This window comes from Notamacropus eugenii, chromosome 5 (assembly GCF_028372415.1).
Source record: "Notamacropus eugenii isolate mMacEug1 chromosome 5, mMacEug1.pri_v2, whole genome shotgun sequence".
NCBI classification, from domain to species: Eukaryota; Metazoa; Chordata; class Mammalia; order Diprotodontia; family Macropodidae; genus Notamacropus; species Notamacropus eugenii.
In genome coordinates this window covers 346,380,179-346,397,118 of record NC_092876.1, presented here as the reverse complement: position 1 = coordinate 346,397,118, position 16,940 = coordinate 346,380,179, and the positions used below count along the sequence as shown (strand labels likewise).

The 16,940-nt window shown below is 37.3% G+C and overlaps 1 protein-coding gene across 2 annotated transcripts in view; it reads left to right on the top strand.

Annotated features, from left to right (window-relative positions):
• Positions 1-16,940, top strand: part of CFAP91 (cilia and flagella associated protein 91) — an 82,502-nt gene that overhangs the window by 16,585 nt on the left and 48,977 nt on the right. Inside the window, exons 2-5 of one of the 2 annotated variants that reach the window (XM_072613912.1) lie at positions 8,523-8,599; positions 8,866-9,023; positions 14,565-14,645; positions 15,487-15,543. In XM_072613912.1, coding sequence (XP_072470013.1) covers positions 8,523-8,599; positions 8,866-9,023; positions 14,565-14,645; positions 15,487-15,543 — 373 coding nt within the window. The remainder of the gene's footprint in view (positions 1-8,522; positions 8,600-8,865; positions 9,024-14,564; positions 14,646-15,486; positions 15,544-16,940) is intronic. The other variant, XM_072613913.1, reaches the window with a different exon arrangement.

Genomic DNA, 16,940 nt, shown 5'->3' with positions numbered 1-16,940 from the left:
TATGTTTCCTGCCTACCCCCTAACTTGGCCACTGTTAAAAGACAGAAAGAGATTCTTTTTTTCCTTAAGAAGAAATTTTCTCTTTACTCTTATTCTTCAGAGAAAAGGTTAATTTGATTTTTAAATGTAGATAATGTGACAAGAGAGACAGAAGCATTTACTGGCAAGGTCTTCCTCCTTTTTATGCAGATTAAGCTCTGCTAGCCTGTTGAGTTGTTTTAAAATTCCATCCTTCTAGGCTTTCAGCTGAAGCACATAGTTGACATCACCCAGAAGCACATAACAACAAACATAAATCAATTCTCATCTCATTTAACATCTTCCTAGAGGGAGGCTAATTTAGATTCAAATTCTCATTTACAATTCTCTTGGTACCAAAGAAAAATACATCCCACTGGGAGTTTTGAGGAAGGCCCCCACCTTTGTTATCTGTAGCTGTAGCCATGTAATTGAAGGCCATCCTGGACGGTGGCTGCCCATTTCCATATCTAGAGACCTAATTGCCAATGGGCAAACCATAATGATTAATTACCAAAAGATCCTCAGAGAACTCAACTGAGGCGGGAGTTCAGAGATCTGATAGGGGACTGAATGAAGAATAATCTGGGTCCTGGGTCCTGGAGGGATACAATGGGTCTATATCAGTACCAAACTCATAGGACTGAGTCCAGGGGATTGTCCATGGATGTCATCCTTTGAATCCCACTTCTGACACCAAAAATGTCACCCTGGAAAAACTTAGGCCAGCTAGGCGATCAATACATGGTCAAGAAGTTGCATTTCAGGACAACCTGCTGCTTTATTATGACAGCAGTGCCCAGGTAGGGAGGGGAGAGGGGTTTTGTTATAGGGTATATAGTCATGGGGAAAAGCAAGAGGGCGTATAGTCTGGATACACAGAATAACCAGACCACAGGAAGGGAGTGTTATAGGTGTTGAGGGATTGTAAGAACAAGGTCACAGAAATGTCCTTGGAAGCGTCCAGGAGCCCCTAGGGGTAGTTAGAAATTGCTAGGGTATGTGGGGGTGGTCTTGGAGACAGGAAGTGCTGGTGAGAGAAGTGTAGGGGTCAGGAGTTTCACAGGGGTTGACAAGTGTGAGATATTTTTCTGTACCTCATTTCTGCCACACTGCTTTCCAGTTTTCTTGGCAGTTTTTGTCAAATAAACAAGGTCTTGTCCCAGTAGTGTGGGCATTCAGGTTTATCAAACACTTGCCTTACTGTGGTCATTTGCTTGTGATTATTGTGTACCTAATCTGTTCCAACTAACTACTCAATTTCTTATCCAGTATCTGATTGTTTTAATGATTACCTAGTTTTTAACACAGTTTGAGAACTAGTACTACTAGACTGCTTTCCTTCACTTTTCTCACTTTTTTTCCCATTGATTTCTTTGATGTGCTTGATCTTTTGTTCCTCCAGATGAATTTTATTTTTTATAGTTCTGTAAAATAATTGTTTGGTAGTTTCATTGGTATAACACTGATTAAGTAAATTAATTTAAGTAGTATTGCCATTTTCATTATATTGATTTGTCCTACCCACAAATAAATGAATATTTCTCCAATTGTTTAGATCTGTCTTTATTTGTATTTTGTATTTTGTAATTGATTTTGTATAGTTATGTGTGTCTTGGCAAGTTTATAAAATACTTCCCAGTATTTTATACTCTGTGCAGTTGTCTTAAATGGAATTTCTCTTTCTCTTTCTGCTGGATTATGTTGGTAATATATAGAAATGCTAATGATTTGTGTGGGTTCATTTTATATTATGTAACTTTGCTAAAGTTGTTCACTGTTTTAGCTCAGTTTTTTTTCCAGTTCGCTCTCTAGGGTTCTCTAAGTATGTACTGTCATTTCATTTGTAAAAGCATAGTTTTGTTTACTTGTTGCCTATGCGTATTCCTTCAATTTTTTTGTCTTATAGCTGTAGCTAGCGTTTCTAATGCAACATTGAATACTAATGATAGTAATTAACATCCTTGCTTCACCCCTGATTTTGTTGGAAAGGCTTGTAGTTTATCACCATTACAGATAATGCTTGGTCTTGGTTTTAGATACTAGTTTTCATTTTAAGAAAAGCTCCACTTGTTTTCTAGTGTTTTTAATAGATGTGGATGTTGTATTTTGTTGATATAATTATATGTCATTTTTGTTATTGATGTGGTCAGTTGTGTTTGTAGTTTTCCTAATGTTGAACTACCCCTGCATTCCTGATGTAAATCCAAGCTGGTCATAGTATATTGATAAATTCCTGCAATATCTTTCCTAGTATTTTGTCTAAAATTTTTGCATCAGTATTCGTTAGGGAAATTGGTCTATAGTTTTCTTTCTCTGTTCAGATTCTTCCTCGTTGAGGTATCAAAACCATATTTGTGGTAGATGGAGTTTGGTAGGACTCCTTTACCTATTTTTCTCAACACTTTATATAGTATTGGAATTTTTTTTTAAGGTTCAGTAGAATATGCTTATAAATCCATCTAGTCCTTTTTTCCCCTTAGGGAGCTCACTCATGGCTTGTTAAATTTCTTTTTTAAAGATAGAGTCATTTAAATATTTTATTTCTTGTTCTATTAATCTGGGCTATTTATATTCTTGTAAAACATTCATTCATTTCATTTAGATTGTCAATTTTATTGGCATGTAGTTGGGCAAAAGAGCTCCTAGTAATTGCTTTAATTTCATCTCCATTGCTTGTGCATTCATCCTTTTCATTTTTGATACTGGGGACCATCCCTTGAATAACTACTTAAAGAGAAGTACTCCTTGAATGGGTGTATCTCACTCAAAGTGAGAATGTGATAAGACCTTAGCCTAAAATGGCAAGGGTCTCACATTGTATCCTGGGCCATCTCCAGTTGTCTTGAAGAATATCAGACCACTGGACCCAGATTGGCTTGGGAGGAGAAAGTGAGACTGGTGACCTTGCACGGCCCTCCCTCACTGAAATCAAAGTCAGCTGCAAGACATATTATCATCTTGATGTCATGGTCCTTTTCGAGAACAAAGCACAAACATGCAACAACGACTTGAAGTTTGGCTTTTTTTTTTTTAATCATGTTAGTTAATGGTTTATTTATTTTATTGTCCCCCCGTAAAACCAGTTCCTTGTTTTATTTCTTTGTTCAGTGATTTTTGTGAACTTTCAATTTAATTGCTTTTTCATTTGATATTCAGGATTTCTAATTTGATATTTAATCAAGGATTAAATATCCTTGGTGGCAGAGGTGGTGGTACCTAGAGGTCTAAGACACTTTATCCACACTGGGTTCAGAAGGGCCTGAGCCCATTTCAACAGACTGAACACAAGACAGGAAGCCTGCAGTGGCTTGTTTCTTCTGTCAAGGCACAGGAGAGTGGGTCTAAGTTCTCCCAGCCCTATTTAAGAGCTTACAAAGGTCTGATCTATTGAAATAATAATTTAATGTTTTTATATCATTCATAGAAGGTAACACAAAGCATTTTTCCAACTTAAATTTTACTTATTCTTTAATTTTAAACAATTGCTTTTAGTGCAGGGGGGAATTTAAACAAAATTTTCTTTCTGTGAACAAAGAAAGAGTTAATAATAAACTGTTTTTAAACACCACATACAAACTGGAAACCTGTTTTTTTTTTCACTTTTTTTTCATTTTGAACACAGGTCTTTTAAACTTTATTTAAAAAAATTAATCTTCATCATTTTTAATAAATTTATTTTTCCCACTTAATAGTATTTTATTTTTCCAGTTACATGTAAAGACAGTTTTTAACATTGACTTTTATAAAATTTTGAGTTGCATTTTTTTCTCTCTCCCACTCTCCCCCTCTAAGATAGAATATAGTCTGATATAGACTACACATACAATCCTTATTAGACATATTTCCACATTAGTCAAATCGTGAAAGAAGAATCTGAACAAAAGGGAAAAACCACAAGAAAGAAAAAAACGTAACAGTATGCTTTCATCTTCATTCAAACTCCATGGTTCTTTCTCTGGTTGTGCCTAGGATTTTCCATCATGAGTCTTTTGGAATTGTCTTAGGTCCTTGCATTGCTGAGAAGAGCTAGGTCTATCAAAGTTGGTCATCACACGGTGTTGCTCTTACTGTGTATGGTGTTCTCTTGATTCTGCTCTCTTCACTCAGCATCAGTTCATGTGAGTCCAGCTCATCATTTCTTACAGAACAATAGTATTGTATTACATTCATATACTGCAACTTGCTCAGCTACTCCCCAGTTGATGGGCATCCCCTCAAGTTCCAATTCTTTGCCACCACAAAAAGAGCTGGTATAAATATTTTTGTACATGGGGAACCTTTTCCCTTTTTTTATGATCTCTTTGGAATACAGACCTAGCAGTGGTATTGCTGGATCAAAAGGTATGCACAATTTTATAGCCCTTTGGACTTAATTCCAGATTGCTCTCTAGAATGGTTGGACACTGATACCACTTTCAAACCAGCTTCATTTCCCTTTTCTCTAATCAGTGAAATTATCTTCCCCCTTGCACTAAAGCAATAAATCAGTTACTTTCCAGGGATAGAGTGATTAAGGATCTAAGTGTTATTTCTCTGTAATGTTCACAATTCTATTCTCATTTTTCCTTAAATTCTACAAAAAGCTACCCCAAAACTCAGTAAAACATTTCAACATTTGTAAAAACATTCAAGCTACATTTTGGAAATTCACAGCAGAGAAATTATATTTTAGTTTCTGATTAGTCACTAGTCAATTTAAAATGCTAAAATTTTCTATAAACTGAGAATGAAGATTCCCTCTTATCTGCATCTTTCGTCTGCCTTCCAACTTGGCCCAGGTCAAAAGACAAAAACTTTTTTTCCTGAAGACAAAAGTTTTTGGCTGACCAGGCACAATCTAAAAAGTAGTTTGAATTACAAAACACAGATAACATGACATAAGAACACTTAAAAATCAGTTTGCATAGGTACAAGTTCCTTTTCAGGCCAAATTTGAGATACACACACACATACACAGATACACACACACATACACACATACACATATATACACACACATACACATATACACACATACACACACACACACATACACACATACACACACACATACACACTCACATTATTTCCAGGCTTCCCTAACACCTTTTAAAATGGGAATTGTTGCTTATCATCCCTCCTGGCCTCCTGGCTTGGACCAGGAACCCCTTTGAAGAAGAAAATTCTTCGAGTTCAGTTTCCGTACCAGCTTGAACTGGGCCCCCTCCTTGAAGAGAAAAAAATTTCCAAAGGTTCAATATTGATTTCCCTGAAGGGGTATTGATCCTTTAGGGAGATTTTCCAGGTTTTCTATTACCAGCTATTGACAAATAGTCACACTAAACACAAACAGTACACCAAGGCAAATAAGCAGAGTTTCAACTTTCCCAAAAGCATGGAGGCTTTATATTGGCTCAGAGGAATTGGGATTGAGGGATGAGTCAGGTATCTGGTGCCATCCTCTGTGGAGAAATTCTTCAGGGCAAAGTTTCCCCGAAGTGCTATGTTCCAGGGACCAGCATCCTTTCCCTACTCCCTTGGTGGTTGTCATTTAAGATAAAAATAACAGGCATAAAGTTCCAAGCATGTTCAATTTATTGGCAAAGCTAGCAATTACCAATAAAAAGGAGTCACTCAGCTCCTGAGCAAGCAAAAAGAACTCAAGGTGAAGCAAGCTAGCTTTTTTTAAATAAATTTTTCTGGTAAGCAGAGAACAAAGAATAAGACTTCATAAGTGAGCTGTCACAAGCAGGAAATGAGCTATGATTGGCTACAAAACCTCAAGAAAACAACATGATTTGGTAGCATTGTAGATATGGGGACACTGATTGGCTGGAAATCAGGAATGTGGGGCTAGTAGCAACCCCTTTTTGTCATTAAGAAATGCTAATTTATTTATGGATCCCATCTGCAACCTGCAGTGCTTGTTAGTGGTACAGAGGTAACAGATTTTCTGGTGCACACCTGTATCTTGCAAGACTTGTTAGTAAGATAACAGGTCTCCCTTAATTGAGCATGGGCAGTAATATGTGAAGAGGTAATACATTTCTTTGAATTAAGGTGATTTATGAGACATTTTAGTTCTGAGAGGAAGGCTGAATTTCTGAAAATATTCTGAACTCAATCCAGAGACAAAGAAACATAACCTAGTATACAGAATGTCGCTGGTGATACAGAATAGAATTAATTACAAAAATGGAGGCAAGCTGATTTTCTCGATGTTCTCGTCACTGATGCATATCCAAACACTTCCATGTCTTCCCATCCAGTTCAATTAGATTCATGTTATTCCATCGATCTTTCATGGGGCTCTACCTAACATTGTGGGTATTTTCCCCTAGTTTCTCTTTCAATTGCACGGATACCATTGAATGAACATTTCTTGTTTTTGCTGTGTCATACACATACACATTTGTGATGCTCACATGGTGATACTACTTAAGTGGATTGTATATCTGTTACTAATAGTATATGTTATGATAATCTGACAAAAATAGCCTAAGGTTGCTAATAAACCATAGACATCCGGTATCATTGATGACATGGGGTAAGGTGGGCTTTCTTGCACCTGGGCTGTTGGTGAGCTCTAAGATGGTCCTGTTCTGGGATTCTTCCTCATTTCTTCCAGACCTTACTCATCCATCTCTAGAGGTTCAGTTAACGTCAGAGCAGTAACTTTTTAAGGGTACCACATGTGTGGTGACCTCTGTCTTAATTAGTTCATTCAATACTTGGTCGTTTTTTTGATGCAATTCATTAGAATAACACTGCCCAGTCTACTCAGTGAATTCCCAGGGATAAGAGTGGGTCATTCAAGAGGGTGTTTTGTGTGTGTGTGTGTGTGTGTGTGTGTGTGTGTGTGTGTGTGTGTGTGTGTGTGTGTGTGTGTGTGTAGATAGAGACTGCTTAGATGTCCATTGGCTGATGGGACAGCAGCAGCAGAACGCAAAAAATACATGTTGAGTATCACTATGTGAGTTACTACACATGGAGAACTCACCAGAAACACCACTTATGAAATTAGAAACCACTTATGGATTCATAAGCATTTATGTAGCACCTACTTAATGTTCTAAGCTTGGGTGGAAATCTTTCTAAAGTTAGGTTTATGTCCTTCTGTGTCTTAAACAGCAAATGAGAAATGCGACATGATCTTACTTGACTGAGTTATAACACAGACATACTCTCAAGCTGTTGAATATAAGGTTTTTTTTCCTCCACACCTAGTGGTCCTTTGTGGCTTTACTTTTGGGGGTCTTGTATCTGTCTTTTATTGTTGTTTTTTCTGTCTCCTCTTACAAAGCTGTCACTTTTCCCTGCTGACTCTATACCAGCTTCTAGTCATATCTCATTACCACACTTCTTAATTTGTTGTTTCTAATTTGCTAGTATAGTCTGATAAGCCAGACTTATTTGAATTGTGCATAAAATAAGAGTAAATAGGTTCTCAATGAAGACCTGATGAGTTTTCCTATGAATAAAATTCATGAGCTTTATTGCATAGGCTTTATGGCATATTCCAGCTGCTCAGAGATCGTTTCAGATTCTTGGCTGTCTTACAAATGATTGAATTTGTAGTGACTTCATGGTAGAATGCATGCTTTGTAACCATAAATTGATATATGAATATATACTATCATTATTCCTACTAAATTTTTCTCCAGATGTTAAGGATTAGTTTCCTCTTCAGACATTATGCCACACCACTCTTTCTCGGCTCTGGACATTTTCTGTCGGTCCCCCATGGCTTTAACACTCTTCCTCCTCAGTTTCAATACTGACTTGGCTTCCTTTAAGTCCCAACTAAAATCTAATCTTTTACTGGAAGTCTTCCCCAGCCCCTCTTAATTTTAGTTCCTTTGCTCCGTTAATTATTTCCAAGTCTTCCTGTATATATAGTTCACTTTGTATGTATTTGTCAAATGTGGTCTCCCTTGTTAGATTGTAAGCCCCATGAGGACAGGGACTGTGTTTTCCCTCCTTCTATATCCCTAGCACTTGACGTCGTGCCCAGTATATAGTAGGCGCTTAATAAATGTCTTTTGATTGTCACTGAACACAAAATGGGCACTCATAAAAATTTCTGAATTAAATATAAAGGACTAGGTTTATACCTTGCCCTGTTTTTTTGAGGGAAAATTACTCATTGTTCTTTTATTTGCACATGGGCAGAGTGGGCGTGGCCCTTCTAGGGTACTTGACACTTCCTAAGCAATATAACCTCCAAAGAGATGCAATTTAGTTTGTGTATGTGTGTAGGGTTGGTGGTGTTAAAGTAGCTAAAGCTGGGAATCTGTTATACCTTTTCCATTTTCATTTACCTCTTTAAGCTGGTTTTGGAACAAATTTGCATGAGGCTATTTTTTGACTGTGGAGTCACGAGGACTTGACCTGCTTTAGTATTGGGCAGTCTTGTAGGGTTTCTATTTCATTCTCTGAGAAATTATGTTGGTTTGACATTTTCTCCGTAGTTCATGAATAGCTTTGCCATATTGCTTATTCTGCTTGTGTTCTCATTGCAGATCCATTGTTTATAGTATCAAGTGCAAAGGACCATGCACAGGCTAATATCCAGGCTACTGTGATGAGAAACCAATTGGTAGGCCATTTCATTTTTCCCTCACTTATTCAGGCAATTTAACAGGCCTGATTCAGGCCTGAATTATCTTGTTGACTGTGTGCGTTGATCATGTAAACTGAATAGCTGACAGATCTTCCCTAAACTTTATGTTGTAATGACACAATGACTTGGGACAAGACAGTTGGCCACTTGTTGAGAGTTAATGAAGTACTGTGAGTGTGTAAAATGTTTTAAAAATTTGATTGTATTACTTCCTCCATTTTTTCCTATTTTACTTCTATTAGAAAAAAGTTCCCAGGTTTAGATCTATGTTTAGTAACCTGCAGAATTATCCAAGATACACGATGTTTTTGACCTCCTCAAATCCTGTCCCATCATTCATTGATCGACAATGGCGAGGATGGGCGGAGCAACGTAAAGAAGCTCTCTGCAGACTTACAGCGTAAGTGCCAGGTGACTTCAGCTTTCACAAACTCTGCTCACACTGTTGTTTTCCTTTTTCTGGTCAGCTTAGGCTTTTGAGTCAAATTATTCTGTCTTAAAAAATAAATAGATTTCTAAAATACCTGTAAGTGTAGTACCTAGGCCAGTTGTCCTCAGACTTTCTTCGCCAACCCCCTTTGGCACCTGATGACATTTTGTAGTTACCTCAACACATTAATGCAGTAACAGTGGTCATAGATGACTGAATAGAGGGGTGACCAGTGGGTTAGAACATCTATGTATAGGTCAACTAGGAATCTGCCAGTGAACATAAGAGTGTCTGAGAATTTGTGGGCCTGTGATTTACCTTATATAGCTCAGTTACTGTATTTCTTATAAGCAATTACCGTATTTTTTGTAATCATTTTCAGATATGTTCTTTAGAGAATTGTAGTTAGCACATTTTTAGTAGAGAAGCCTAATTTCTGGAGTTCCTTTTCCCTTTGCTTATCCATAAGTTCATCCTTAGTAAGCACTTTTTGATACTAATGTTGGGTATCTTCAGGCTAGGAACCAAAGAGTAGTGTTTTAAAATTATTCTTATTGCTTGGCATGTAAAGACTGAAACATTTATGTAGGTTTATTCTAGTGAATTTTGCCTCCATTTCTATCCCCTAACCTACGAGTGACTGAGTGGCTACAGAAATGTCCTTGCCTTCCTCACGGTTACCGCTTGAACTTTCTTTTTCTTTTGAAGGTGCCATATTGCCTGCGAATGCATTCTTACTAGTGCTTCTTTCCTCCCATGTTCATATGTGTAGACATTCTTTTGCTGTTGGGTCAATCCTGGGTGGGCTCTTAACTGACAAGGGCAAAAGGCAGTCATTTCCCTAGTCCCAGCGTTGGACTGCATGGTTTCTAGCCTTGGTTTCCCCTCATAATCCAAGGTCTTCACCCCATAGCTGCCACCTATTTTGTAACATTCATGTTACAAAATACTTAAGATAGCATGCTAAGTCTTCCTCTGAATGTTGAGTTTTTCTCTGAAGTGCGGGTGAATTTTCAGTCATTTGTGTACCCAAAGATTCCCAATCCACATAATAGGTCACCTGCGTTAACCTCTAAGTGAAAAAAAAGAAAGAATTTTTGAGCAGAATAGAAGAAAGCTGTTTGTAGTCCTATACACTCTTATTTCCAGAAGTAAAAATTCTCAGAAAGCTTCCAAATGAGAGTGTACATGTTTCAAGGACAGGAGAATTTTAGGTATAAGCTGGCAAGTTATATTTTCTTCTGTAGTGCATTTGGGGTACCCTCCTTACATGTTCCATCTCCCCAAAGATATTTCAGGTTCAAGGTACTCAGTGGGTCATCAGCCTCTTAAAAGTGGCTGAGGTTCATAAGCTCCACTTCCCCCATCTTTACTAGCAAGCCAGAGGACACAACAGATTCGAAGCAAAAGCATTTAGTAAAGTAGCATAAAAAGAGAAGTGGTAATAGACTGTTTTCACTACTAAATCCAGGGCACTCTCACAAATAATTCTCACCATCAGTGGGAAGTGGCGACACATCAGGATCATGCATACATGGCCAGCGTAGATGAGCGAATAAGTAACTCCGTTTTTGATATTGTAGAACCACTGATGGCTTCTGTTGTCCTCTCTCTTCTGTGCTGAACCTGCTGTTCTTAGGTAGTGCTTGGGTTTACTCCTGACTGCATCTCATCACCACTGCTGCCTGTGAGGCGTTGCTACTTGCATTAATTCAGCCTCAACCACACACAGTCATCTGCTTAGGAGTCTTGAACAGAAATGCTGCCCCTTCCCCATAAGAATAGGAATTGCCTTTGTCACTGCTTTGTCCATAACTCAGAAGCTAAGTTTCAGTTCTTTTGGTGAGGAAGGACTCCGTCATTGGTCTAGGTAAAAGTACCTTTTCTCCATGAAGATAGAGGGTTTTCAGTAAGCTGATTCTTAGTCCTGGGGACTGATAAACTCTTGTGGTGTAGACTTACGATCTAGCTAATTAGAACCTAATTAGATATTTAGTTTGTTTTTCTCTTGTTAGCAGGAAGATGAGTTTCTACCAAGCCTCTGACTTTGGGATAATCCTTTATGGAAATACTATGCCTTCAAAACCATTTTCAGGGGGTTCTGTTAATACTGCTGCTACGTTATAGGCTGCCTCTCTTTTAATTAATGATATATTTATATTTAGGGCCAGTGTGACATAGTGGGATAGTGTGCTGGACTTGGGAGACCAGGAACCCCACATTAACTGTGTGAGCTAGGAAGCCCAGCTGAATTCCTAAGACTCTCTCAGGATTTAGATGAGAATGTTTGTAAGCAAGCATAAAAAACGAAATTAAGAGGGGCAGGAACGTAGTCCTTCCTCCTCCAGGCCCACAATCATTCTTTACCTATACAAAAGTTACTGGTAATAAGTTTCTCACAGTTGGAGCTTCCCTAGAGCATTGTTAGTAGAAAGATAAAGAGGTGGGCCAGTCTCTGGGAAGCAAGGAAGGACATGGTTGGCAGTAAGCTCAGGGTGAAGAAGCCTTTCCAGAAAGTGACACCAGTTGGACCTCATAAGCTCCTCATTTTCCTACTTCCTGGTGCCTCATACTCCAACTCTGCTACAAATCTTCCTCCAGGCCTCACTAATATTGGCTTGGAGTTGACAGTTCCCACTTGTGCTGTAAAAATGGAATTTCCCAGTATTCCAAGTTGGACTGGAGAATGTATTTTCCCATAAAAAACATTGTTGAATAGGAGTTAGAGTCCGTGTTGCTATTAGTAGAATGTACCATATGAAATATGTTCATATAGATGAAAGATCTGTCATTTTGTCAGGGTGGCAAGTATATTATGAAACAGGTTTTTGTGTGTGTGTGGACTGACCTAGGCATTTCATCACATTGTATAATATTGGGAAAATATTTTTAAATCCATAAAAATAATTTAGAGACTTTGGGAAGTCTCATTCATAAATTAAAGGCTATCTCTATGTAAATAATGATATACTTATATCTGGGACCAGCAATGACATAGTGGCTCGAGTACTAGATTTGAGAGATAGGAAGACCTGAGTTTGTATTCTGTCCCAGGCACTTACTAGTAATGTAACCCTTAACTTCTCTGAATATTTCCTCATCTACAAAAGAGGGATCATTTCAATAGCACCTATTTTACATACTTGTGAGGGTTAGTGAATCAAGGCATACAGAGTTTGGGGCCAGAGATTCATCCAAATTGTTTTGAGCATAGAATTCATAGAAAATCAAAAAGGCTGTGATGGACTTTGCATTCTAGGCAGAAGAATTTGTTGGGAAACTATCTCAGTTGTCCAAGTGGTTAGTAATGAGAGAGATGAAAATTAATGTGGTAACAGTAAGAAACAAAGAGGATTAGCCAGCTGCAAGACGTATTTCAGAGATGGACTTGACAGCAACTGGTAATTGATGAGTTATCAAAGATGAAGGAGAGAAGTGTCAAAAGATATTTGTAAATTTACAAATGTGGAACACTAGATAAACAAGGATGTCCAAAACAGAAATAGTGAAGTTAGGAGAGGGCAGGTTTATAGGAGAGATATCGAATTCAGTTTTTGACTTAAGTACTGGTTGGATATCTAGACAGAGATCATAAAATCATGATTCTAGAATTGAAACAGATTGAAACTGCTTCCAGAATGGGAGAACTGGAATCTGAACCCAGGTCCTCTGACTCTAAATCAGCATTCTTCCCACTCTACCACGTTGTCTCCAGTGTCCTAGTTGGGAATCAGATCTGGAACTCGAGAGAGGTTTAGGTGAGAGACATTTAGATTTAGGAGTCATTGATATAGAGGAAGTATTTGAAGCTGAAGGAATGTATAGAGTGAGATCACACCGTCTATTCCTTTCTTCTTCCCAAGAACACTGTTGGAGCAAAAGTATGAGAGAGTAAATCATCTGCTTCCTATTGGACTGGTTTATGTTTCTAGTATCCACAGGGTACAGTGGAAAGGACACTGGATTTGGATGAAAAGACCCTAACTTGAATCCCAGTTTTGCTACTTGTTTCTTTGACAGTGGACAAGTTGTTTCACCTCTTTGAGACTCAGGTTCCCTGTTTGAAAATGGAAGGAGTTAGACTAGATAACTTCTAATGTAGCGGTAACTATGATCCTAAATGTTCAGATTAATACTGTGGCTCCTCACTTTTTAAGTAGGGTAGCCCTTTGCATTATTAGAATATTTCTGGGACCCTGACATGAAATAGTTATGTTGAGAAAGTACTTAAATAATCAACTAAAAACATGTCACAACAGAAAGCTTTTATGGATTCATTACTATTTAATATTTTATCATAGTTATAACAATATCAACAGAAGTTTGAAGAGTAATATATGTGCAAGATATAATTTATTTAGCCTGCTGATGATATGTTTCTTTGTTATACTGAGTCATACTATGTATTTTGTTTGAACTAAATAAAGGTCAAAATTACGATGTTTGCTATGCATGTGGATAGCCATTGAGTTGAGAGCCTTTGTGGCTAGCCTTGTGGTATGTGATGGAGTATAAATATTATTTCCTCTTGTTCACTTTTATCTTAAAGGTGAGCTTGGGGCAATTCCAAGATTTGCTTTTTTGGTCCTTGCCGCTAATAACTTCTATGTGCTATTCATTGTTAAACTAGTGGTTCTTTTATTAGAGATTCTTTTATTACTTAAACTTTTTCACCTTCCAGACATCTTTCCTTCCCACTTATTTATAGAAATCTTTCCTCTAATAAGTAGTTGAGACTATCTTATCATTCTAGAGTGTTTTCTGTTCAAGAAGAGGATACAAAAACTCTCAAAATTTAGTAATTCCTCCAACTGAGGAACTTAATACATTTTTTCTTCTCTGCTAATCTGTTGCATAATCATATTGTCCTGTTAGGTCATTGACTGCCAAAAATAATCATTCAATAGTGGTATGATAACCATCACTCACTTGTAGAATTACCAAATCTTGACTGTGGAATGTTTCACTTCAATATTAACATCCACAATCCGACAAGCCTGTGACTCGTAATAATCATGGTTTCCAGAGGCACATCTACACAGATTCCACGATGAAGTCAAGAACTGCTTGGCCCACTGACCTCCTGTAATTTTGAGTGTGGAAGTTTTTATGTTAAATCATGTGACTCCCTTAACTTTCTACAAATGATTTTTAGAAGCTAAAATGTCATGCAGCATGTCAAGAGAACCAAATATTCACCCTCAGACACATATATAATAACATAATTTACCTATAAAGAGTTTGAAATGGATATGTGAACTTAAAAAAGAAATATAGAGTAATATATGGGAATTACATAGCATACTAATAGAATGTAAACTTCTTAAGGGCTACAAAGGTCTTTGTATCCCCTAGGGCCTGGCACTAGGGGATGTTTAATGATGTTTAATAAAGCTTATTGATTGATAGAATAATGGAGGAATAATCTCTTAGAATAAGGCATTATGAACATTAAATGCCTACTAGTATTCTTATTCCAAACCTAAATGTTATTTTCTTGCTTCATTTTAGGGCTGACACTTCTTTTAAGATGCCTAGAGAAGATGAAGATCCTCAGGTTACTGGAAAGAATCGCTATAAATATTTTGAATGGTAAGAAGCCAGCAGCAATGTTATATAAACCTTACCTGGCAATTAAAGTCTATTGGAATATGTGTACATAGAATGAGAGGAAGGAATTTCCCTGTAGCTGAAAATAGGTTCAATAATTTAGGCAACTGAAAAGTTAAATTGGTATAGAATTGTGTGGGACCTAGAGAGTGAAAATGGAAAAATATTAGAACTGACTGGAAAGTGATATACACAAACTTTCCCTGTGAGTATTGCCATTCCAAGTCGGACTAAAAGATTCAGTCTATTTGCCATAGCATGAAAAGGTAGCCATAAATTGGCTATTGTGTAATTCAGTTGAATCAAGAGATGCCCCCGAGTTTCTTGAAGAATCTATTCTGGGACAGAAGTGAAATCTTGAGTCTTTTTATGCCTAAGCTACCTTGAGAAAGTAAATTTCTAATGCATATTGTTTTTCACCAGAAACCTTTTTCCCATGAAACTCAGTTGCAACTGGGGATGGGTTGTCTTGCTGTCTTTCAGGACATCTTTTCCCTTTCATTTCCAAATTTGTTCTGGACTTTAAGGAAGAGTTGTAAAACTCTTGTTAGACATGATCTTCCTGTGTGGGAGGAAACAAGCTTTGTAATTTCACATAAACATAATCCAGTCTAGATGAGTTTTGGGACAGGAGAAATGGTATGTATGTAGAAGACCTTATTTAAGAAACTGCCCCCAGGGTACTGGGGAGAGCCAGGGTTATCATGTTTAATGTGTACATCACAGCATCTTGGAATCGTAAGGGACCTTAGCTGTTATATCAGCAACCTTCCACCCAAGTCAGGAATCCCATTTAATTGTGTTGCCTCATTTTCCTCCCCAGGCCTTTCCTTCCATTTTACAAGCAGATGCCACTCAATGTTATTCTTGCAACAACAAAGTAAGTAGTAAACTGAGTATTATTAAGCATTTTCCAGTTTTTTTGGTTCCTTCACTATTAGAGATGTAGACTGTTTGCCTTGGTATATTCGATTTAAAAAGAAACTAACCAAGGTAGTTTTGCTCCTCTGCTAAATATATTTATTGTTTGAAGCCGCGACTCAACAATTTGTCACAATAACCAATCGATAAATATTCTGTGACTCTTTCATTTTTCTTATTACTGTCCTACTTTAGTGGAATTTGTGAATCCTATCAGATCAAAGCATTAGAAGGTACCCATGAAAAGATAAGCAAATCTATGTCCTGCTGTCTCATTTAAATTACAAATTTAGGAATAGAAATGCAATTAGTTCTGTACATACAAGCACAGTGAATATTTCTTATTCCAAATGCTCATAGTTTTAGGGTATTGGAAAGTAGCACATAATGAACCTTTTCCCCTATGGCCTCTCAGAGGGGAATAGACTGTAGAGAGATATCCTTATCTTTTACAGGTATAGAAAACAGTTCATTTCTTACACAGAGAATAGAAAATAACTTCACAGTTAGCCTAGGATGTGAAGCCACAGTAGGTCTTGTATGGGCAAAATAAGGAGCAGACCAGAGTTGGCAAATCCTTCAGGAGCATCTTGCTAGTTTCGTCATGTTCACCGTAGATGAGGCAGAGAAGAAGACAGATCACATTTAACTTAAATATACCTGGTACTTTTCTCATCTATATTATGACAGGGAAAAGCTGTATTTTAAAACCCAAGCTATTTTTCCCTTAAAAAACCCAATTTTTTTTATTTCAGCTTTGTTTGAAAATATTATTTCTGCTGTATTGAGGGAAATTTTCCGGATCAATGCCACATAATTGGCTATTATTGAATTGCATTTTCTGTTTCATACACTAATGATAGCAGGTCATTCTTGGTATGTAAAAATGATTCTGCTAGTCAGTAACAACAACAAATTTATCTATCCACACCTTTTCATTTATACCCATTAAGACAAATGATAAGCATTTAGGAAATGGCTTGTTGGGCTCAGGGGTTCAGCCTGTAACTACTGAACAGAGCAAATCTAATTTTCTCACATAGTCTAGCACAGTACTGATAGATCATTGCACAGTTAATAAATATGGTAAATGATTGAATGATTGAGAACTTATTTGGTGCCATGTTCTTACCAACTGAGTAAATCTTCCTGATTGGTTGTTTGTAAATTAGGTTCTATAGCAGAAAGGTGGCACAGTGGATAGAGCACTGGACCTGGAATCAGGAAGATTCATTTTCCTGAGTTAAAATTTAACCTCAGATACTTAGTGGTTGTTTGACCCTGGTCAAGTCACTTAACCCTGTTTGCCTCAGTTTCCTTATCTGTAAAATGAGCTGGAGAAGGAAATGGCAAACC